Here is a 25,577-nt window from a genome sequence, read left to right on the forward strand (position 1 = left end):
TGGGCCAAACAAGACAAAACACAAGGAGGAAGCATATCTTGCTCACCTAGAGATTGCAATGTTGGTGCTGCTGAATTTGATTCATCTTCAGGCCCTGGAATATTCTTCCACAGTTGTAGTGCCTCTACCATACTATCTCTTACTGGTTTCACCTATGTACCCACAACTTCACAGCTCAGTGAGGTTCACCGACCAAAATGCTTCAAAATCAAGGATAATAAATAGATATGCATTCACAGTATCTAGCTCAGCTTCAGAAATAGAAAGCAAGAAAGAAAAAAGTTAATAAAGGCTTGTATAACATGTCCCAGTTCACTAGAGCTTTATACAGTGTAAATTAACATGCTCGAGGATTTTGTGTCTGAATATATACCTGATTTAAATAAAGACATAATAAATTCAAATTTACCCAAAATAAGTTTTGTTGGACATCCTAGATATATAATTACTAGAAAAATATAACTTAAGAAATTCTAAGTTGGTCCACAGATCTCTTAGGCAAATGACTGTTCTAATTTGATTGGAATCATACGCTTCCCAAAAACAAGTAACTGAATCCACACATAAACTATATTATACATAAAATTAAGAAAAACAAAGCCTGCAGAGACCTTATCAAATCGACAGGCCTCAAGTAATGCAATGGTTGAAGTCTTGAAACTTGTTAAAATATGGCTTGAATGAGTTGCCATCCTGCTCAAGGTATCAGCTGCCCCTTTACGAGTGGCCCAGTCTGTACTTTCAAGGGATTCAGTTATGCATGGCATCAATGTCAACAAATGTTGCTGAGAAATCGCTCCAACCTGCATGAGATAATAACTTACTGTATTAAGTTACCAAGCATCAATAGTCATGAGTTGAAGACATCAAAATTCTAGCCTCTTACTTAAATCTTCTTATATAATTGCATTCTATCAGTACAAAGTTCAGTGTGTATAATATAAAGGAAAAGAACACTATTTAGTCTTTTCTATAATGAGATTTGCCAAGGTCCACATGGAAATGCCCCATTATGTTTAGGTAGCCCATAGCATATTATATCATATTTCTTCATTTCTATATGTAAATCTTATTATATTGAATTTAGAAGGCAGAGGAAAATAATGTATCAAGTCATAAACATGGTTGCTGAATCGTTTATTTTACTGGCTAATAAAGAGCTATTAAAAATTACTAAGCAATTTCTTATTGGATATATAGTTGCTTCCGCTTATGAAAAATGTTCACTATGACATAAACCAGTGCAGTGGTAACTGGTTAATCTGAAGTTTGATTCTCTGGGCTAGATATTTATTGAATTCAAACATGCTCATCAATGTTACAAACAAGTGTTCCCCATTCAAGAAGTAATCAAAAAGATGAAAGATCATATTCACAGTAAGTGGTGCCCTCTTCAGAAGGGATATCTTAAACTTAATTTTGATGGAGCGGCAAGGGAAACACAGGAGCAGCAGGGGCAGGGGCAGTGGTACAAGACTCCAATGATCAGTTTGTCAAAGAAGGATTCTTCTGCTTTGGGTCAAAATCCAACAATGAAGCTTAAGGACTTGCGCTTTTGTAAGGTTTGAAAAATGTAAAGGCAATGAACTATAGTAAATTAGAGATTGAACAGGACCCTCAAATAATCAATAATCGGCATGTTAAGGATCGAATTAAAGATTGGGAAATAGAAAGCATATTAGAGGAAGTATTATTGCTCAAGGAGTTCTTTCGCAATATTTCCTTCAACCATTATTACAAGGAATGCAATAGTTTTGCAAATAAATTGGTAAATATGGGACTGGAACAATTTTCTTTTGCAGCCAGGGTTAGTATGGACCTGTCCAAATGGCTTATCGAAGATTCAGTGCTTACCAGTGTTACACGGAGTTTCGAGACAAGGTAACAGGGGATGGGTTTTGGGGACAAGGGGACCAAGGGCCTAAGTTTGGGGACAGCAGATGGACGGCGGCAGGGGTGGCGCAAATACATATAGTACTTGTAAAAAATAGTTATAAAGAGATGTGTAAGGAATAAGTATAAGAGCTGTAAATGAAACTTTGCCACACTACGTAAAGTTTACACTAATAAACATTAATAACATGACAATGATAGCATTGAAATTTGAACATTAACAATGGTGATCAAAGTTTTGGAACTTTGGGAGCGAACCAAGAATAAGTATAAGAATTGCAAATGAAACTTTGGCATACTAAGTTTAAACTAATAAACATAAAAAACACAGATATGATTGCATTAACAATAAGAATGGAGGGTGGACGTTTGGGGTCAAGGGGCCCTTGTGGGCGTTTAGGGCAGAGCCCCCAGTGGGGTCAAGAGGCAACGCCCTTGTGGGGGTCTAGAGGCAGAGCCCTCAGTGGGGTCAAAGGACAACACCTCTCGTGGGGTTCGGGGGCAGCAAACACAAATAAGGCCTCCAAAACCTCACAAACCTTCATTATGAATGTCATTTTCACAACTTTTTTGCTCCCAATGGGGTCGAGGGACAACACCTCTCACAGAGTTTGAGGGCATCAAACACAAATAAGGCCTCCAAAAGCTCACAAACCTTCATTATGAATGTCATTTTCACAATTTTTAACCATTTTTTGTTTACGGTTGGAGTTTCTAATTGGGAGCCATGGGAGACTTCTAGGTGTGCTCGGGACAGTCAAGGTACTCCTAGAGTGGATGTACCAGGGACCCTGACATCTCGGCAGCATCCCAACGACGAGACATTTACCCCAAGTCCCTGCATCCCAAAAACACACGGGTTTTGTTTTTTTTGGGGAGCGGGGGGCAGGGGGGTGGGAGACACATCATCCCCCCAACCTCCTCCAAATTTCTGTTTGCCAGAATAGTGTTGTTAATAATTTTGGTGTTTTCGTTGTGTTCAGGGTCAGAGTAAAGATTGGAAAATAGAAGGCATATTAGAGGAAGGAGTATTGCTGAAGGAGTTCTTTCTCAATATTTTCTTCAACCATTTTTACAAAGAATGCAAGAGTTTTGCAGATAAATTGGCAAATATGGGAGTGGAACAATTTTCTTTTTCAGCAAGGGTAAGTATGGACCTGTCCAGATGCATAATTGAAGATTCAATGCTTGGTGAACATAAGCCGTTCATCCCACCACCTCCTTCAAATTTCAGTTTGCATCAAAATTTAAAGCTGTTGCTGACGCTCATAAGCTGAAGTGTGAGAAGTTAAGTGATTGCATAATTGCTGACTCAACAGACCATAAAGATTAGCTTTATTACTGCAACATCTCCCCTAAAACACAACTTAGAGGGTTCATTGAATACTGACCTTTACTTAACAATTCTTTAATGGAAAGACAAAGCTTTTCCTACTATTAAAACACTATTTTAGCTTATCTAGACAAAGAAAAACAATTCTATTGCTTTTTTATAATTAATTTTAATCATAAATAAAAAAAGGAACACAATCGTATTTCCTTTTGCGTTGATCATAATAAAAGCATCCTTTGTAGTTATTAAATTTACCGATAAATCTATTTTGTTATTTGCACATAACTCCAACCCACATAACTATTGAATATCATTGACCATTCAATACATATTATTTTGCCTTTTTTTACTTCAATTGGTTGCAGTTCATTGAGTGGGTAAAGGAGTTTATTCTCCGATTTTGTTGAGATGAAAAAGAATTGGTAATCTTTTGAGGCAAAGCTAGATAGTTAAGAGTTATAAACTTTTAATGAAACTTAAAACTTGATAATGTTTTAGGTAAAAAAATAAAAAACTTGTGATAAAGCTTTGATTGCAAGAGGTTATAGGTGTTGAAATGCTCGGCTGTTGATGTACCGCTAGTTGTGAGCATCCTTCTTAAACTTGTCATGAAGAGCAGAAGTACTTTGTTCATTGGAGTGTATAAAATCAGCAAACTCATTCATGACTACATTCTCCAAATTAGGATCAGTAAAGAGTCTAGCAAACTGAAGTAATATTTAGAGGGAATATATATAGAGAGAGGAAACCCCTACAATAGGTATAAAATTGAATTTGATGGTGCCTCAAAAGGAAATCCAAGGGAAGCAAGTGTTGGTTTCATCCTTCATGATACGCAAGGAGTTGTGAAAATGGCAGGCATGAGGCATATTAGCAAAAAGACAAATAATGAGAGATCCAAATGCTCATCACCAACAAACACATGTAGCTGGACATATTTAAAACATTCTCAAAATTGGAGCTATTGAAGGCAACTAAAATAATATAAAATTTAATGCTTCACCTTACTAGTTTATTATTTAAAACTTCAAACTCTTTTTATTGTTTTTTATTTTATTTTTTTAAATAGGTTGTCGAGACCCATTTCACCTCCAATGCAATCTTGAGACAACTTGTGAAGGTTCAAGAGGCACTTTGGAACATGGTCATCAACCAACTTTGGTCCATATGGAGGCAATCCAACAATGAAAGGGCAACAAATATTAAGTGAATGATCCTAGATAACACTTGGTGGTGTGGAATATCTTCTTACTAACATGAATAAGCCATGCTTAGAAGATGTTAGGGGTAAATAACGTATGTTAGTAAGAATAATATTTATAAGTGTGTTATGTTGTGTTTATGTTTATGTTTGTTGCCGACAGGTTCCCGTCGGGTAGATGGGAGTTGGTGACGGTTAGCAACTTGACCAACCGTCGGGTCTTTATATTGTTTGGTTAGAACCTCGACAGGGGAGATTATGTATGGACATTCTGGATACTGGAATAAAGATATAACTCTTCTGGTCTAACTAGTATCATTGTCATTTATGTTGTGTTGTATGATTGTTCTGTTATGTGTTATCTGTTCATTCACCAACCATACATTTAGGACTAAACATTTTGGTGCCGTTGCCTGAACGAACCTGGAGATAACTATGGCGGTAGGCGGAAGCAATTAATGTGCAGGCCATTTAGCCAGCAATTAATTGTCGTGGACAGCGACACGCACGAAGAGAGTACCGCGGAAGAAGAACGAGAGGATCAGTTGACGGCAGACTTGGTGGAGTTGTGGGACGTGTCGATCACGCAGTACGTGCAGCGAGAGGCTCAAGAGAGAGTCGTCTCGGAAGGCACGGTACGTGGTGAACTCACCGTCAGCACCCCCGTCTTTAACCTACTCGAGAGTATTCCAAGGTTACTCGCCAGAAATCTGATTGCACTCCAAGACCGAAGGGAGGAAACGGCAAAGGAACTTCGGTGGCAACAAGTTCTCCGACAGTACAAAGAACGAAGTCGTAGGGAGGAAGAGGAGAGGGAGGCTAGTCAGCGCCGTACCTCTGGCACTTGATGCCCCTACGGCCGAACAAAGACAGAAGTACCACTACCACCGAAGGAGTAAACGAGGGAACTGTACGAAGATTTGTCTGCATAAAAGAACAGGCCGACAGGAGACGGCGACTAAGGGAGGTTGCCAACTCGAAGAGTCCGGAGAAACACAGCATAAGTCAGAGTGTGAGTTGGAGTCGTAGTCGGGAGAGGCAAAAACCGTGTACGTGGAAGGAGTTGGCCGAGGTCGCCAGGAACCTGCCACTTCCAGACGTAGCGGAGGAAGATCTCGCCGACCAAGCCCCACAAGCGACGTCAAGTGAAGAAGACTCTGGAGCTGAATCGCAAAGCACCCCGTCGGAATATTCTGAACAAGGAGAGGAGGCAGTACGACCTGCACGAGGAAATCGCTACTATTTTTGAAGCAACGTTATCTGCCATTAAAAATTTGTCCTTGTCAGAGGGCATCAAAATAGGAGGGTCAAATCCAGAAACCCCGAGAAGGAGGGACTATAGAAGCGAAGGTGACCAAAGCCCGACTGACAAAGGCCCAACCAGACCAAGAGCGTACGGTACCTCCCGGACACATAATACCTTCCCGGCATATAGCCATTTCCAAGCACTGCATAAAACCATCCAGAAAAGAACAATGGCACACACCCCGGAGAAGCAAAAACTCCCAAAATTCATGGGCGACGGGTCAGAGGACCCCGTACGACATTGTAAGACATGCGTGACCATCTGGGAAGCAAATGGCCAGGACGACCGGGACTACTAGTTGAAGGCATTCCCAGCCACTCTGCGAGGAATAGCCATTGACTAGTATACAGACCTCGATGCCCAACATAAAACGTCCTGGAGCAATCTGAAGAAGGCCTTCGAGGAAGAGTTCAAACTCCTACGAAATGACAACGAAATTGTGGCAGAGATTTACAGCACTAAACAAGGAAAAATGAAAGTGTACCTGCATATAACAGAAGGCTCAGGGAACTGCTCAATAAATTGGAGAACCAACCGGCTGATGGTCTCAAGAAGAGATGGTTCGTTGAAGGATTGGTACCATCCCTCAGACGGAAGATGAAGGTGGTCCCCCCGCCCTCGTATGATGAGGCGTACAACCGTGCAATGGATATTGAAAGCGAAAATAAGACATCCTAAGGGAAGCAATGAGTGAGTGATGGTGATAGTACAGATGAAGACAGTGATGGGGAGTCCAAAACCGTGCAAGCACGAAGGGATATGATGAGAATGATGAAAGAACTAAAGGCTGACAAAGAAGGTGGCAGGGAAGGGAAGGAGCTTTGGCGCACCGACTGCAAGATGGAAGGACACACTAAGGGGAGTTGTCCCCGCAAAGCCTTCTGTGACATCTGCCAAGTAATGGGACATTCCATTAAGGAATGCCCGTACAACTTGAAAACACGGAGCACACAAGTGCTCTACGCCCAACCTGACCAAGTCATGCCGCCAGCAACACCTCCGAAGCCGACAGCAAACTCTAACGCCTCTCTTGGAGGGTACAGGAACAATCGGCGGGGTAACAACAGGTCCAATAATAACACGCCAAGGAGTAGAATTCAATACGACACGAAGGGACGACCCATGATTCAATGCAGAAAGTGCAACGAATGGGGTCACTTTGCGCGGGAATGTCAAAACGGGGGTGACGCAGGAAGTTTGCTATGCAAATGGTGCGGTCAACGGAATCATGAGGACATAGACTGTCCAAGGCAAGAAGGGGTGAATATGCTAGAGGTGGAAGGACTGAGGGAAGGCGTATTGGCAATCACAAGATTGCAAAACAAAAAAGCCATGTACCCTGATCCTTGCACGGAGAAGGAAAGACTACAGGAAGCCAAGGCGGATATCGAGCGGGCGATGGCAGAAGAGCGGAGGGCCTCACACCTGGCTGCCAGTACCCCACTCCGATCAGGACCGGAGAAAACTATCATTAAGCAGATGTTACAGACCACAATACCCGTACGGGTATCCGACCTTCTACAGACCATGCCACAGTTGAGGATGGCCCTGACGAATGCAGCCGGTGACACCATCGTTGGCCAAGAACACCAGACGATGACAGAACCACATAGTACGGCTCCGGTGAAGGAACATGGTACGGACACCATGGACCCTATGCTACTCACAGTAAGCATTGGACGGAAACCTACCGTGGTGGAGATGGACATAATGGGACAAAAGCTCACAAACACCATTGTGGATGGCAAGTCTGGAGTCAACATACTACCGGAGGAAACATGGAGAAGCCTTGGCAAGCCTACTCTTTGGCCACCAACATTCCATCTCGTTGGTGCAGACCAACACGGTATCAAACCTCTCGATACACTCATGGCACAAAAGGTAGTGATCGGGACACAACAATTCATTATGGATTTTGTAGTCATTCCACTGGAAAGAAAAGCGTATGACGCCCTCCTGGGAAGGGGGTGGCTAATCATGGCTAGAGCCAATCATAACTGGAAGAAGAATACACTCTCAATCGAAAGTGAAGGCCATAAGTATGTAATTGACCTGAGGAATCAGTCAATCAATGAAGAGCTGGCGTCATCTGACTCCGACTCGGATGACTCAAATAGATGGGAGTGGGGTTCCGAAGGAGACAAAGGAGGGAAGGAACCCAACGAAGGAGTGTTGGAACTGGATGGATGCTCTGAAGATGGAACTAGTTCGCTGGCTGGACTCTTCCATTGGCAGATGGAGGACTACGAGGTCTTCCACTCAGAGTGCCACATGTTGCAAATATGCGAGATTGGGGAATCAAGTGGCGGTATGGAAGAACAGTCATTTCCCTCAGAGTACGGTAGGTACCATGAGGGAATGGCACGGGTGGATGACACATCAGCCCACTAGTTTGAACGAGACAAACCCATCAAGTACAAGGAAAGGGATGTACGGCGTATGCCAGTCGAGGGAGTGTTTGAGTTATCTGTACGGCGTACGGTCAACAAAGAAGGGAGACTAACAGTGTTTGAGTTATCTGTACGACGTATGGTTGGCAAAGAACGGAGACTGGCATAGCCCATACGATGTACGACCTACAAGGGGAGGAATAACGTACAGCGGAACATTGCACCCACAGGAAACTAAGTCGTACAATCTTGTACGACTACCAGCGGATAAAGGAGAAAGACTATACGGTCAGAAAATAGACATATCGTACGTGCAAGATCCGTACAATCCCTCATTCGCGGCGTTTGTACACGCAAGGAGCAGTTATATAAAAAGTTTGAGGGTATCTGTGCAGAGATTTGTGCCATCCATGTGGAGCTGAGTGAAGAGTTAGCACAGGTTGAAGAGGCCGTAAGACCAGGGAGCAGAAGTGCACGAGTTAATTTGTACGGTGTATAGGCAGCAATTGGTCCAATGGTCCGTACCAGTATGGCAGACCAGACAATGGCAAAGGAGGCCGCACCAGGGAAAAACGAGGTCGCCATACAAGGAATTGGTACTAGTACGACATGTTCAGGTACTGGTTCGACGAGCACTAGTACAGTACCAGCAAGTATTGGTACAGTTCCAACAAGAACTGGTACAATTCCAGCAAGAACTGGTACGGTACTAGCAGGTACTGGTACACCAGGTGCTAGTACGACATGTTGAGGTACTAGTACGACGATCACTGGTACCAGGTCAGAAGGACAACTTCTGGTAGAACGAATTCATGTTTTTTTCAAGCTGGAACACAAGACATTCTACATGTGCCATCATGCTATCAGCCTATTCCTGGACGCCATACGCATGCAAGTACCACCAGAAATGTGGGCAACCTTTGAACCGCGCGGACGGATGGAACCGAATAAACCTACCATGTATTACTATACTCACCTGGACACACTAGGTGACACCATGCAGCCAGCCAAAAGGAGAAGAAAGTTGGACATGTCTGTAGAAGTCGAAGATGCCAGCAGCGCAGAGGATTCTGTGGAGGCAGAAGAGATTGAAGAGCACGAAAGTGGTGATGAGGGGTTTCATATGGTACCTCACACAGTTGCGAATGATGAAGGGGAAGCAAAGTTGCAACAATAATAAGAGGAGGAAGAGGAGGGTCAACACAAAAGGTTACGGGAACAATGGAAGAGTACGAGGGTAAAGTTCACACCTTCTAAATTATCTTCGGCACACTTGGTATCACAGGAAGCACTTACGGTGGCCAACCTTGTAGGGGACGTACGACCAATAGGGGTGTTGTTCCGAAAAATCAATGAAGGGGAACCACCAGCGCAGCGGCGGGTATCATTACCACAGAAACCAGTACTTGCGTCAGAAACCACGGAGGGTACCAGTACGATAGACCAGATAGTGGCAGGGGAGGCCGTACCAAGAAAAGACATAATGGCCGAGCAAGGAATTGGTACGGCATATCCAGGTTCTGGTAGGGAAGACATTGGTATGGTACCAGTAGGTACTGGTACAACATCAGCATGTACTGGTACGTCTCCAACAGGTACTGCTACGTCTCCAGCAAGTACTGGTACAGTACCAACATGAATTGGTACGACAAGAATTGGTACGGTACCAACGAGTACTGGTACGGTGCCAACAGGAACTGGTACTATGCCAACAAGAATTGGTACGATACCGACAGGAACTGGTACTGTGCCGACAGGAACTGGTACTGTGCCGACAGGAACTGGTACTGTGCCAGCAGGAACTGGTACAGTACCAGTAGGAATTGGTACGGTACCAGTAGGAACTGGTACTGTGCCAGCAGGAACTGGTACAGTACCAACATGTACTAGTACGCCAGGTGTCAGTGCAGTACCGACGGAGAAAGATGAGGCAGGGGATGTGAGGTGCCAGTACGGTACCTCACAAATGGAGCAAAAAGATAAGAAATTGTTGGAAGCTGCCCACATGGTAAAGAAGGCACAGGAACGGCAACTGTTGGCAGAAAAGAACCTAAGACTTCACACCGAACAACAAATTTCTTCTCCGACCACTACAAGGACGCCTCCTCCCTCTTCTCGGTCCTAGCTTATGTTTTATATTTCAGCTCTTATTGTCTTAGTCGTCTGGAAGACGACTATGTTTTTGGGGGGGCTAATGTTAGGGGTAAATAACGTATGTTAGTAAGAATAATATTTATAAGTGTGTTATGTTGTGTTTATGTTTATGTTTGTCGCCGAGAGGTTCCCGTCGGGTAGTTGGGAGTTGGTGACGGTTGGCAACTTGACCAACCGTCGGGTCTTTATATTGTTTGGTTGGAACCTCGGCAGGGGAGATTATGTATGGACATTCTGGATACTGGAATAAAGATATAACTCTTCTGGTCTAACTAGTATCATTGTCATTTATGTTGTGTTGTATGATTGTTCTATTATGTGTTATCTGTTCATTCACCAACCATACATTTAGGACTAAACAAAAGAGATATAGGATGACAGCACTTCAATGATTGAGAAAACAAAGACTGTCATAAGATCCTAATGAAGCTTTCTTCAAACAAGTGCAAAAAATTATGGTTGAGCAATACTACTTAATGGCCACTCGACTAAACATTCTTGCCTTTGCAATGACTCTAAATTATTACAATGCTGAAATCTTTTCTTTGCCAATGAAGATTACACCATACAGAGATTTGGAAGCCAACAAAGAATGCAAGGAAGTGTTTGCTAGACTCTTTATCGATCCTAATTTGGAGAATGTAGTCATGAATGAGTTTGCTGATTTTATACACTCCAATGAACAAAGTACTTCTATTCTTCATGACTAGTTTAAGAAGGATGCTCACAACTAGCAGTACATCAACGGCCAAGCATTTCAACACCTATAGCCTCTTGCAATCAAAGCTTTATCACAAGTCTTTCATTTTTTTACCTAAAACATTATCAAGTTTTAAGTTTCATTTATAAGTTTATAACTCTTAACTCTCTAGCTTTGCCTCAAAAGATTACCAATTCGTCTTCACCTCAACAAAATCAGAGAACAAATTGAAATGTAAAAAGGCATAGGAGTTGGTGTATGTGCATTCCAACTTGCAACTTCTTGCACACAAACAAAGTGACTACAAGGAAGTGGCAACAAAAGTTTGGCATGTAAAGCCAAAGCACACTAGCTTGGATGTTTCCACTTCCCAACATACTTTTAGTGGGAATGTCAATGGCACTCCTTGTGATTCTTCTAATCTACCTACATCATCTAATGTCAATGTTGACAATGATGGTGATCCTTACAAAGAATTATATGGTGCTGTTTGCTGATTTTATTATTTTAATATTAATGAATGACATTTGAGTTTGACAAATCCACATTGAAATAGTTGATTCATAATTCGTATCAACCCACACTTTTGGGTTATGAAACAGTTCGAATTTACTATTTATGCAGTTGTCCAATTCCAATTCATTGTACAACTAAAATCACATGCTAGTTAATATTAATCTACTAGAGACAGAATCAAAACACACATATCCAAAAGCCCTACACAAAGTTTTCATCTAGGAAACCCCCAATTTGTGAGGAAAAACCCAAGTGATAGGTGCAACTGCAATCCTATCAGATTATATTTATAGCATGTGAATAAAAAGAGTGACTACAAAGTTTATACCTCTTTATTCTTCTTATTATGCCTATAGGTTCAACTATTTGTTGAACGTCCACAACTTCTATAGCTCCATGTGTCTTAAATTCATCTAGTAGCCATTTATTGTGTTCTCCCTTTTCTCTTTTCTATCTCTTCAAGCTTTACTCATATGGACTAAAGTAGCCCAAAAATCTTAAATCTCAAGAGTCTGATCTTTTCTTTACCTTATTAGTTTTCTAACTTAGCATAGCAAAACAGCTCCTCATCATTTATAGTGTCAATTTCATTTTGGCCTCTGTTGATTTCACTATTGTCCTAATAATTACATAATCACTCTAGCTAAAACATTTTCATCACTTGTTGATTATGAAATCACTCTCTAATATAACTAGCAGTTTTGATTGTCAAAACAAGTGTTTCCTAGAGACAACTTTTTGGATAGCTAACTTGTCTCAAATCCCAAACTAACCCGATCTTTTTCAAATCATACTCCCTTCATAGAGAGCCTTTTGGTTCATCAAAAGCTTACTTCTAGAAATAGCATATGACGAAAGAATGCCCACATCCTCTCCTTGGAGTAGCTTGATCCATGGTCTATCCTTTGAATCGAACTTGCCAAGACCAATGAACTCCTTTGCTAGTCTCAATTTGCTTCTACTACAACACCACATCCCCATGTAGTACTACCCCTTATTATATACGAGATCTTCCACCAAAAGTAGCACCAATTCTTCTTCTCCTCGTCCAACATAGAAGGTTTGTATAGCTAGAGATAATTACATTTCACCACAAAATGGATATTCATGTAAAGTGAGATATCTAGCCCAAATGCAATCTCCTCAATTGCCTCCTAGATCAAAAATAGTTTGAAATGTACCCTTTTGTAAATCCCTTAGTTTTTGCCCTAATGTAGCAAATTCCATTCAAATTAAAAATTTAAGATGGTTAGGGGTATCACTTTACTAATTAGATCCTGACTAGGACCCCTCGATCATGTTAGATATAACATCAATCTTTCCTAATAGGGATGGGAACATTATCTTATTCATCATTGTAGTTTACATAATGTGCATGTGGATTTCCCTTAAGGCTTCTCCCAATAACCTATCCACATTATGAAGCACCATGGAAGATCATACAAGGCGCGTTGAACCTATCCATCAAGCCCAAGAGAACAAAATGACACTCACCATTTGGCCTCCCAGCCCCACCCAAGGTTACCCAACTCGAATGGACCATTATACTACTTGCACTCCTTGTATGCACATATCTTCCCTCCATAATGTGATGGCAGATTGGCAGAAGCTTTTAAAGGAGTCTTCATCATCATTAATTATGCATCTATATATGTTAATTCCTCATTATTCCTGCATATTATTAAGTATCTCATGCCTACCACCATAGTTCCAAGACTCACCAGGAGTGAGCCTAGCCGAGTCTCACGGACTCAAGACTCTCCAGGAACTCGCTCTAGGCAAGACTCACTAAAAACTGGTTTTATGCCGAGTCCGAGTCTTGGAACTATGCCTACCACACTATTAGGTAAGTATATAAGCTGCTGGTTAATATATATACTCTGAGTCTGCAATTCTGATTAAATCGAATGCTGAATGGTTCTCCTTCTTCCTGCCCATTACTTCCTCCAACTATCTTGATCTTATATCTTTCCTTATGTCCTTTTATAAAAGGATGTATTCCTTATGACATGTCTCTTCCAAGAGAAGTGATTATCTTAGGGACATCACTTTTCGTTAACTTAAGTCTAAATAAACAAATTGCACCCATTATATACATTGCTGCCTTTTTAATGTTTGCAAATATTAATTATTTAACTTATTAACCACAAATCGATGTCAATAGAGTCTTAAATAAGCGCTGTCTTTACAAGAGTCGCTGCTCTTAACAATGATTAATAACCAAAGTCGCTACTTCCAAATCACTGCTATTAATGTATTTCAATCTTTGTTTGTTCCATCGCTGTTTATCATAAACTCCTTGTGATTGCTTTGCCTTATAACTGCTGCTATAAAACATAATAGTTTCCTTCAAATAAACTTATTGAGATTGATTGCTTGTAGTCGGCTGTTTTTGTTGTATATCAATAACAAGTGTTTTTGTTTTCTAATGCAGAATGTTTTACACTTTAATTGCTGCTTGTAAAGCGTTTCCCTTGATGCTTATAAAGTTGGCCACTTTCTTGTATACAAATCTACTTTATATTAATGCAATGAATCGCTGCTATAACTTGATTGTTATTTGTTTGTAATCTTTTATAGTTTTGTATCCATCTCCTCCCACAAAGTAGACCAAAATGTAATCACAAATTGAGCATCTCTATCTAATAATGTAGATCTTGGTAGCTTATAGTGCACCCAAAGTTTGTTAAACAACAATTCCACTATCTCCTTCTTGATTATGGTTTTCCTAAATGGTGATAGTATACACATCTTACTAAATCTGTTTACCACCACAAATTAGTAGTTATCCCCATGCATGTTAGCTAGTAAACCACTCACAAAATCCATGGAAACACTTTCCCATACTCTAGTAGGCACCAATAGACGTGTGTACATTCCTTGTATCTACATCTTGGATTTGCAAGTGCAACATCATTTATTGCTACTTCCATGTGCATTTGAGGCCAAATGCATAACTTTGTAAGTGAATCACAATTTTACCAACACCAAAATGGCTTGTTTGTTTTGAGGTATGTGCCTCAGTCATATGTAGAAGACAATGTGCCCTTGAAGCACATTATTTGTCCAACTTATAAAGTAACCCATTCGAGGTAGAATCTTCACCTTCTTTTGCAATCCCTTGTCCTTGGAGCTGTTTGTACTTTTTTCCCAAAACCTGAGTCATTCGCATATTCTTCTTCATAGGCCTCTCTATTAAATGGCTCCAGCTGTGGGATTGTAGCTAGACTTGATTTGGGTTTTATTATTGGTAGCCTGGACAACATTTATTTCACTACATTTGTACTTCCCTACTTAAGTTCTTATACTTGACCACCAAGTGGAACTGTTGCAGAAAATGCATCCACTTGTAATAGCATGCCTGCTAATGTTGATTGTAACTAGGGTTATATGGGTTTGGATTGCCTTAAGGCAACATCCGAACCCCCTTTAGGACCGGGTCCTATCCTAGGGTAACGTGACCCTATCATATGCACAACCCAATACCACGCTATGCTAAATACACGCCATCTAAATTATTGGCGCCAAAAACCCAAGGAGGCCGACTTGCATTCAAGGAGTAAAAGATGTGTATAAATAAGTGACAATTTACAAGGCAATACACATTCATTCATTCTTCTATATGAAAATGAGAAAACAGCTCTGCTCATCAAGTGCGAATTAATAAGGAAGAAGGCGAATTCATCCAGACTTATGCGAATTTGTGCAAGATGACATAGGTGGTGTTGTACAACTTGAAGGACATAGAAAGACCACATCTGCTACACAAATAGATCAGATCTGACAGAAAAGCTAAGTATTGTAATTGTGCATTTAAGAGGAGAATATATAATCTGACCTGTGGGTCTTTCATGCTGGGTTTTTCCTCCTTGGAGGTTTTCCCAGGGTATGCTTGTTTGTCTACTGTTTTATTTCTGATTTATGTTGGCTTATTAAATACTGCAAATCTGATTACAATCTAGGGCATATTTAATTTATGTTGACCTAATAAAATACTGCAAATCTGATTACAACCTAGGGCATAATCAATTATATGAATCTGATTAACATACCTAAGGTTTAAAATTACAGCTAAAACTTGCTTTGAACCTACAAATACTATAATGGCTTATGGTCCATGTGAACAATTGTCTCCCTACCTAGTAGATAGCGTTTCGATTTCTTGATTGCACGTATTAGTGCACAAAGCTTTCAGTCATACACTTGATGACCCCTCACGACTGAAGTGAACACTAGTTTACCACCCTATAACAAGTTGCTTGTAATTTAGTTGGCTAGCCGCCAATAAGTTGCTTGTTGTATTTCTTGTCCTCATTATAAACTTTGCATGCTTTCACCTTGCCCATATCAAGATCTTGGTAATTAAAAAGAGCTAGGATTTGAGTTGATTATCAAAAATGGGTGGATTTGAGCTAGCTGTCCTGACAAGGACGTTACAAAATCTATAGGATTGATTCCATTTCAGCCTATATCAATTTCGCTACTGTCTCCCATGTAATTGTGTTTTCCCAGGGTAATTGTGTTTTGTTCTTATTTGTTCATTTCTATGCTATGCTTTGATCTAGAAATCTCTAAATTTTACAACAAACAATTTAATTAGAAACTAAATTCTGATTTCTAAGTTTTACATTAATCTGGAAGTATAAAATCAACAGTCCTAATCCTTTCCAGATCAGTGGTATTTTTAATTTTTATGATGGTTTTGTTTATTGTATGATGATATGTGGTATTTTTAACTCAATTCCTACTTTAAGCTGCACATATATCCATACACATGTGGTATTTTTATGAGGACAAACCCAACCCCAAAACAAATTTTCTGTATCCGTATACAAACCACCATACCTGAACCCAAAACAGTAACTTAGCATAAGAAAAGGTTAATGAGACATTATCATAAGATTTGTCCTCTTCAATATGACCCATACACCATTGCAAAGAAGACTGCAAATAACACTTGAGGTAAATCTTCCAACTTATTTCAATCTTCATCTAATTTTCAATGCAAAAGTCTTGTGCCATTATTTTCCACCTTTGTCAAACACACTATACATGCCAATATAATTGGATCAAGTCATCAATGCCAGTGTTAGTTTCAAACACATAAGGAATACAGAAATTCTTCTTTACTCAACAATAAGTTCCTTCCCAAGGGAAATGGTAAATCACAATATAAATTGCAAAGCACTTTTTACATCTTCTCTCAATTTGCCATAATGGAGATCATTACTTCTCAGGGTGGAGCAGCTTATCTAGGAGGATCTGGGACCATAATTATCTCACGATACAATGGTAGTGCTTCAAGCTAGATGTCATTGTCGTCTCCAGATTCAAGACCTCACGACCATCCCAAGAACACATGGTTATACTACGATATCACAATTCTCCATTTTCTATGCCACACAACTCAAACAGCATCAACCCTAATCAACATATCTGTCACGAGCTGAAAATGACAAAATAAATAATTAGTATGGATAAAGGGCTACCCATTTCTTGTAATCTTTGTTACTTCTCTCTCTCCCTCTCGCATACCATTGTCACATAGATGTTCCTCAAATAAACATCAAATGGAAAAGTCTCACCCAACACTCAAATCATTGTACAAAACTTTGCATGATACAATCTTGCATCACAATTCTAGCATGCTGCTCTATTGTCTTTGATTTCTCTTTGTCTCTGCACCCTAATTGTTATTCTTGTTCCACCCCATCTCTTCCAAATTGTTTCTCCACATGACACTTTAAAATCTGTTTTAGTGTGTTGTTCCCCTAATCTCCAGGTCCCGGATCACAATTTTTCCATGTATATATGGATAAAATAATACAACCTATGTTAAAAATATTCAAAATGAAATGAAAACTGATTCAAAGTTCAAACTAGAAAGCATGGATTCCTGGGTGTCAGTGTTGAGAATTATCGATATGTAAGAGCTATACTATTATTGAACAAAAATAATTTGTGTCATTCAATTTTCTCAAGTATAAAGATACATAATGTTACAATTCAAAGTTGAAATTTAATAAACAAACAGTGTTCATATAGGACAACAAGATTCACAGTTGCCACATACATTCATTTCCCCAGATGACGTCCTTCACTCGGAAATTAATAATACACATCAGCAAATCTGTGAAACACCCAAGCAAGAGACTCACTAAACTGAAATGCATCTCGGTGGCAATATCAGGGTCACAGATCAGAAGGCAGAGTAAGGAATGATGTTAAAATGGTTACTGCATAATGGACAGAAATAGTTTTGGATTTTCTAAAAGCCCTTTCCTTTTGTAGCTAATTCCTCTGGCCATTTAGTTCTGGCCAGAGACAAGCTACGATCAAGTTCTTCAGAGACAGTTTTTTGGTGGAACCAAGTTTCTTTCTAGAGCAACATAGAGAGATACAGACACGTGCACACACTTATAGTTTGTTTACTCATACAGTTCAGTGTGCAGAAGCAAACGATTGAATACACACATAACTATTGTGTTACATGTGTGCCTTTTTGGGTATTATATTGAGGGATGTATTTTGGACATCAATTAAGTATGTGGGAGAGTGCAGTGGTGTGTGTATGCCTTGAATACATTCACGTATACTGTATATAGTGTATGTGTTGGGGATATGTTTATACACAAATACATTTATGGTTTACAGGGGTGTAGAATTGCTTATTACATAGACAAATATGAATGCATATTTTTGGTATGGTTACGCATTGTACAAACTACAAAACACACACGCTAGACATACATATGTTTATGTACACAAACAACCATATATGATATATATTCATAGTGCATGTATCGGTATACATGTGTATAAAGGAAATGGTAAATTTTAGATGAGGGACAAGCGAAATGCCAATTTAGGATAAAAAACTCCCTTTTGGAAGCTATATATTCATTGTGAATGTGTGGTGTACAAGAATGGGATCCTTGGAAAACTATGTGAAATTCAAAGACAATGCGTAAGAGACAGTTATAAAGAACTCAATCGCAACGCATTGCAGTAATTGTGAGTGTTCTATATAAAATCCTACAGGAAGGCAGCGTCAGTCGACAGGTACAGCAATTAACCGTTAGAAACTACTACCAAGTAAATTGTGGATGTTAATTAAATCTTGTATGATATTGTGTATATGACGCTTTCAATGTTCATTAGAATAGTAAGAAAAGCTTCTGGAAAAACTGCATTCGTTCTGTATATATCAATGTTTTGGATCGTACTCCTGATTCATCATTAAGATGATAAAAAATGATAAGAGGAATTGCAGACAAATAGAAAACTATGTTATAATTATTTACATCAATGTATCGGATCACTCTTCATGATCCATGATCAGGATGATAACAAATGAAAGGAGGAATTGAAGAAGAAGTTACAAATATAGTGCCAAGAGATGCCATGAAAGGCACAAACACTTCTAAGGCGAAAAAAGAGAGGGTAACTACCAAGAAGTTTAGAATTGGTCAAAGCCTCAGAAGTTTATTGCTACACAACTATAAGGTTAATTGATAACGAATACGAATTATGTATAGGGAGATAATTGGTCTTATCATATTTCTAAGGTAAATTGGTATGAGAAAAAAATGGCTGTGTAAAAGACCTGATAAGAAGAGTAAAGAAAAAGCAAATGAACCTGTGAAAGACTTCCAAAGACAGAGAGCAACTGCGCCTTGGCCAAGAAGTTGGGATTACTCAAAAGCTTGCAGATTTTAGGACACAGTCGTTGGAAGGCATGAAGAGGTGGGTCCTTGGCATTTTCAATGAGTTTCGCAAGGCACATTGCAGATCCACTCTGCACACTTTTCGTTTGCTCCCCCATAGCCTCAAACAGGGGCTTCACAAACACGGAAACGAGGGAAGAGCCCGCTCCGTTTGCATGAAGATAGTGGGCTGCCAGGACGCCCATTGTGGCATGGCAGGCATCCCGAACACTGGAATCAGGGTCCTTGAGCCTCTTCACAATGTGGATCACTATTTTCGTCAGATGGGGAGAGATTAAATCAGTGTGCGTAGTTGCCATGGTACCCAGCAGCTTAACACATTCCTTGCGGACAATGCCCTTGTGCTGGAAATCTGTGTCATAGAGGCAGTTGAGGCACACAATGATGCCTTCTGGACTGAGGCCCTCAATGGTTTTTTCCAAGTCCTCCATTGCTATTTGTTGGGTATCTCGATCCGCAAGCTTGTTGAGAGAAGTGAGGATTCTCTGCTTCAACTCTGTCATGGCGAAGTGGGTCATTAGACCTCCAGATCTGCTGCTGCTAACTGAGGGGCCTCGACCCTTCGGTTGCTTCGCTGGTGGTGGCGGCTGCTGCTGCTGTGGCGTTGTCGCCATTTTCTGGATTCTTTTCGACTTCTTCTTTTCTTACTTGGTTGCATTCATAAATGTGTTAAAATGCCCACCTGAAATAAGTTGCATTTGTTTTGCCACTCAATCCCAGAGATGAAATCAGTGAAATTTGTTTTCCCCGCGCAGTTCTGGAATAGAGAATGGAGAAAAAAGACTCGTCATTACCTATTGATTGCCATGCCACCAACAGAAGATCGAATGTCATTTTGTGGGGCTTCATGGAGTTAGCCTTAAGTCATTAAATTCCTTTTAGTAATTCAAAAAGAAATTAGATAACCTTTACATATCTTAAAGATACCTATTTTAAGGGAAAAAAATTAAGGTGAGTAATTTTTAAATATATTTATTAAAAATAATTTTATTTATAATGTGAATAAATTATATGTTCATCTTAAATATAAAATTAGATTGACAGTTATTGTTTTAGCTATTATATTAAGTTAAAAAAATAAGAGTAGTTGTTAACATATTCAGTATTATAAATTATTGATTTAAATAAATTAGTATAGATATCTTAAATACATTTATCTCAAGAGATATCAATTGAAATTATTTTATTTATCTTAAAATTATTTTATCTCACTTTAAATTATATTTACTACATACACAAACATTTAAATTATATTGTTTATTTTTTCTCTAATACAATTTTTTTTTATTTCATAATTAACATCTAATATTTTATATTTTAATTTTAGTTTTTTTATTATTATTAAAAAAATTAATAAAAATAAAAATTTATAAAATATATGGGGATGACCCACAATGTAGCTACATAGGAGGTCTTGGGTTCGAATCTACTCGAGGCCCAAGGAGATAGAAGAAAATATCTTTTTTTTCAATTTTATATTTATATATGTATCTAAAACTTATAATTTTGATGAGGGTATTTTTTTTTATTTTAAAAATATTAATTTTATAATTAATATTAATATTTTGACATGCGAATAGTTGTAAAATTTAAGTTACAAGGTAAAAGTTAACATTAACACACTCACACCATCACACTCCACCTCGTGTTGCCATTGTAGAATACCTCTCGACATTAATTATTAGAAGATTATAATTTTTTGAGTGATGTTGGCTTCAAGTTTGATTCGTAGAAGGCAAAAGTACAACTAAATCTCTACATTAGAATGAATATTTGTTAAATATTGATGAACTAATGATTAGTTAGTAAAGAATTGTAGAGTGGCATTGCAACAAAAATCTATGAATTAATATTGAGAATAGGATTTGGAACCTATGATAGCATTATATCTATTAATCATATTTTAATAATTATTATTAATAATATATTTTTAAAATTTATTTTAATTTTTTAATAGTTTTAGCCATAATTCTTACCTTATTCCTTATTATAGTTTATTTCTTAATTATAATGCTTTTAAGATTATAATAAAAATAAATAAATAAATAAAAACTTTCAATAAATGCAACTTAAGGGGACTACACATTAAAATACAGAAAATCTTAGCCTAGACTGCACCATGTAAGGCCACAAAAGGGGGACCTCAAGCCTGCAAATTTGAAAGGAAGCAAAGGTGCGAAAAAACGCTTCCTAACACCAATCTAGTGGAGGAGATAGTTGAAAAAAAAATTAGAAAACTTAACTATTACAGAATAAGAAACACATTCAAACAGAGATAATAAACATGCAAATAGTTTACCACAATGAACACATGATATATGAGGGAAATACCCTTTCGAGAGAAAAATTTCACACTTCAAAAGCATGGTACTTTGTATTTCTAGTAAACTTTGCACTTACAATACATATATTAGCACTAGACTTTTTCAATAGAAGTATTCAACCAACAACCAACAATCTAGATTAATTTTGGCAGCATAGCACTTCCCCTACAAAACATAACATGTATAATGCTCTCGAAGGCAACCTTATATAAAGAAATACAACAAATAAGGAAGCTTCTAAATGAAGATAGGAGAGGGGGTCATCCAAAAAATACTTGGCACATTTTCCAAGCACATGTAAGCATGCATATGACACATGTACATCATTCTTTGACTTCTCATTCAAACCTCCAAAGTTGGGTACCCAAAATTTGTTATATTTAGGCGTGTCAGATGCTTTTACACGTCTTATAGTTGTCCTAAAAATAATTGTGACTGACAACACTTGTAGTTGTAAGAGAATCTATCATTACTATCTATCAATAATGGATTCTCTTATGACTTGTCCTAATCCAACTTGGTCGTTCACCTTTCTCCATGCAAAGGTGTCTTCTAACACTTTTCCATTATGTCATATGATCTACCATAAAATTGGCATAAGTTGTCATGGGTAGGTGTATCATAATATATGTCATACATTTTGTCATGAATTTTTCATTACATGACACATGTCACCTACATATCAATAATCCAAGATCCTCTAAGTGAGACACCTACTTCCTCATGTGAGGACAAAAGCACCATGTCACCTTTCCAATAGAATGACAAGTCAACATGCCAACTCCTACAAGATGATGAAATAGTATGTGTGAAAAAAACTGTCCAGTTGGCTCATAAAATTAAATCGAATATTAAATAAAAAAATCCAATTACCAACGTTGAGACTTGCAAAGGTTGAGACAACTTAATCCAAATGTTCTCCCACTCGTCTAAGACCTTTCAAGAACCTATCAATCAGCCATAGTGAGACAAGAGGCCCATGGAACTGGAATACCATATAAACTTCGTTATGCTCACAAGTTTTGATAATGCACCTACAACATACGTCAATGTGTCAATCTTCTCTAATTTTGCATTCCCGTCCTCTACCATATCTCAAACAAAATGAAAGAGAATATCTATGTGCTTTGTTTTGACATGGAAAGTCATATTATTTGCTAAGAAAATGGCACTCTAATTATTTCAATAAATAGTAATCAATCCTAAATCAAACCAAATATTTAAACACAACTATCTAAGACAAATGGATTCCTTACAAGCACAATTATTTGTCATATACTTTGCTTGTATTATGGACAAAGTGATTGCAACTTGTTGCTTACTCATCCAACTAATAGAACCAATAAACATAATAAAAATATAACCATTGATGGATCTTTTTTTGTTAATGTCACCTACCAAATCTAAACCCATATATCCATGAATACTCATAGAATGCCAAGGTCTAGTAGGATAACCATGAAAAAATAAGGAATACTCAAAGTACCCTTCAAATATTTAAACACTCTCTTAATTGCATCCTAATACACCCATCATGGATTAGCCATATATCAACGCAAGACTCTCATTACTTGGGCAATGTTTGGTCTAGCATAGACAATATCATACATAAGACTACTAACAACACTTGCATATGGTACACTGGCCATGTCCTCCACCTTCATAGGAGATTTGGACAATCCTCAATAGATAACAAACCTCAATCTTAACTATTATAGAATAAGAAACACCTTCAAATAGAAATTATAAACATTCAAATATTATACCACAATGAACACATGATATGTGAGGAAAACCCTTTCAGAAGAAAAACCCTACACTCCAAAAGCACAGTACTTTGTATTTTCAATAAACTTTGCAACTACAACATAATATTAGCACTAGGCTTTTTCAGTGGAAATATTCAACCAACAACCCACAATCTGGATTAATTATGACAATGTAACACTTCACTTGCAAAACATAACATGCATAATGCTCTCCAAGCAACCTTATGGAGAAATACAAAAAAAGGAGGAAGCTTCTAGATGAAGATAGAAGAAGGGGTCATCCAAAAAGCACTTGGCACATTTTCCAACCATTTGTAAGCATGCAAATGACACGTGTACATCATCCTTTGACTCCTCATTCAAGGTAACCAAAATTTTCTATATTTAGGTATGATAAATGCTCTTACACATCTTATAATTGTCATAAAAATAATCATGATTGGCTGCACTTACAACTATAAGAGATTTTTTCATAATTAACTATCAATAGCGGATTCTCTTATAGCTTGTCATTACCCAACTTGCTTTCCCACCTTCTCCATGCAAAGGTGTATCCTAGCACTTGTCCATTCTATCATAGAATCTATCATAAAGTTGTCATAAGTTGTCAGAGATCAATGTGTCATAATATCTATCATAAATTTATCGTTACGTGGCACATCACCTACCTATCAATAATCACAAGATCCTCTAAGTGGGGTGCCTACTTTCTCATGTGATGACAAAAACTCCATGGCACCTTCCTAGTAGGATAACAAGTCAACATGCTAACTCCCACAAGATGACAAAATAGCATATACAAACAAAATTGTCTAGTAGGCTCATAAAATTAAATCAAATATTAAATAAATAAAATCATTGTTAGGACTCGCCCATGAATGGGCTTGGACGGGTGGATCTGATTCTTGATTGTAGGGCAAAGGTTGAATGGTGTAAACCGAAAGAAGGATGGGTTAAAATAAATTTTGACGGTGCCTCCAAAGGCAATCTGGGGCCATCAGGGATTGGATTTGTGGCTCGGGATTGGAAAAGCGATATTTCAACTTTTGGAGCTCAGAGAATTGATAATGGAACTAATAATTCTGCGAAAGGAATGGCAGCTTTAATGACAATTCAATTCACTAAATCCTTGGGCTTTTCCAAAATTCACATTGAAGGGGATTCGTTAATAATTGTAAATGCTATCATTGTGAGTGATTGTCAGGAATGGAAATTGAGAAAATTAATACGTTATTAGGGATGAGTTGGTTGATTTCCAAGGTTTCAAAGTGGGTCATGTTCGTAGGTCAGCAAATGACATGGTTGACACTCTATCAAAATGGGCAGTTGGCTTCAACAAAATCAGAGAAGTTTGTGTGAAGGATTTGCGTACCATTTTTTCGAGGAGTTCTGAATTGGCACTCTGTTTCATTATGAAGCATTTATGAATTGGCAGGGAATGTGTTTGTGTGATGAGACGACACATGTGGGACGTTTGATAAATTGGCGGCTGGGGGATGTGATGGCATTAATTCCCTTTCTTCTTTTGACATCAATTTGAGGTAGTTGGCAAGAATGGAGGCTAACTTCCCTCTTTATACTGACAAGTCACAGGCTGCTTTTTTCGGCCTTGTTTTGTCACTTCGCATGAAACGTTTGTTCAAGGTGAAGGATGATGAATTCATCCAAATCATGGAATCGTTGTTTGGGGAGGTGTTTCTGGAGGCAAAACACAAGTATCGCTCGAACATGGATGTGGTAACTATGGTGGTGGTGTTGGGTTTAGAATTGGGAGACTCCACGGAAAATGTGGAATGGGTTGTGCGGGCTATATTGGATGATGAGTGGTTGTTGGGTCTCAATTCAATTCTTGAATGGGCAATTCCAGGTGTTGGGTTTGATGTTAGTGAGTGCTTTACCGATCAAAGGATGGCGGACCTTCATGAGTTGGTTTCCTTTATGCGCTAGCCAACGGGTTTCAATCGAGCTGAACGGAGGGCGGAGGCGGTGCTTGTGTGGGACTCCCTAAAGAATCTTCTGCAACAAAGGCTAGCCGCGGGTGGTGGTGTTTTGGTTCCAGTGGAAAATGCTAGCGGCAAGGACACAAATGCTGGTCGTGGTCAATGTTGGTCCTCACAACTGGAATGGAAACTAGGTGATAAAACACAATTCAAAGATTAGATATCCTTGAATAGCTAACTTTTCCTGTGGCAAAGGCTCATTTAGTTATCAACCAGGGACGTAAACTTGAAATGGGCCAGCACTGTATGTGCACCAAGTTCATA

General features: G+C 38.7%; 1 protein-coding gene across 2 annotated transcripts in view; it reads right to left on the bottom strand.

The window, feature by feature from the left end:
• Nucleotides 1–20,066, bottom strand: part of LOC131067366 (microtubule-associated protein TORTIFOLIA1) — a 35,603-nt gene extending 15,537 nt beyond the window's left edge. The window contains exons 1-3 of one of the 2 annotated variants that reach the window (XM_058002333.2): nucleotides 19,133–20,066; nucleotides 612–803; nucleotides 47–152 (exon numbers count right to left, since the gene is read on the bottom strand). In XM_058002333.2, the coding sequence (XP_057858316.2) occupies nucleotides 47–152; nucleotides 612–803; nucleotides 19,133–19,834 (1,000 nt within the window). In that variant the 5' untranslated portion in view covers nucleotides 19,835–20,066. The remainder of the gene's footprint in view (nucleotides 1–46; nucleotides 153–611; nucleotides 804–19,132) is intronic. The other variant, XM_058002334.2, reaches the window with a different exon arrangement.
• Between the last annotated feature and the right edge of the window lie 5,511 nt (nucleotides 20,067–25,577).

This window comes from Cryptomeria japonica, chromosome 6 (assembly GCF_030272615.1).
Source record: "Cryptomeria japonica chromosome 6, Sugi_1.0, whole genome shotgun sequence".
NCBI lineage: Eukaryota > Viridiplantae > Streptophyta > Pinopsida > Cupressales > Cupressaceae > Cryptomeria > Cryptomeria japonica.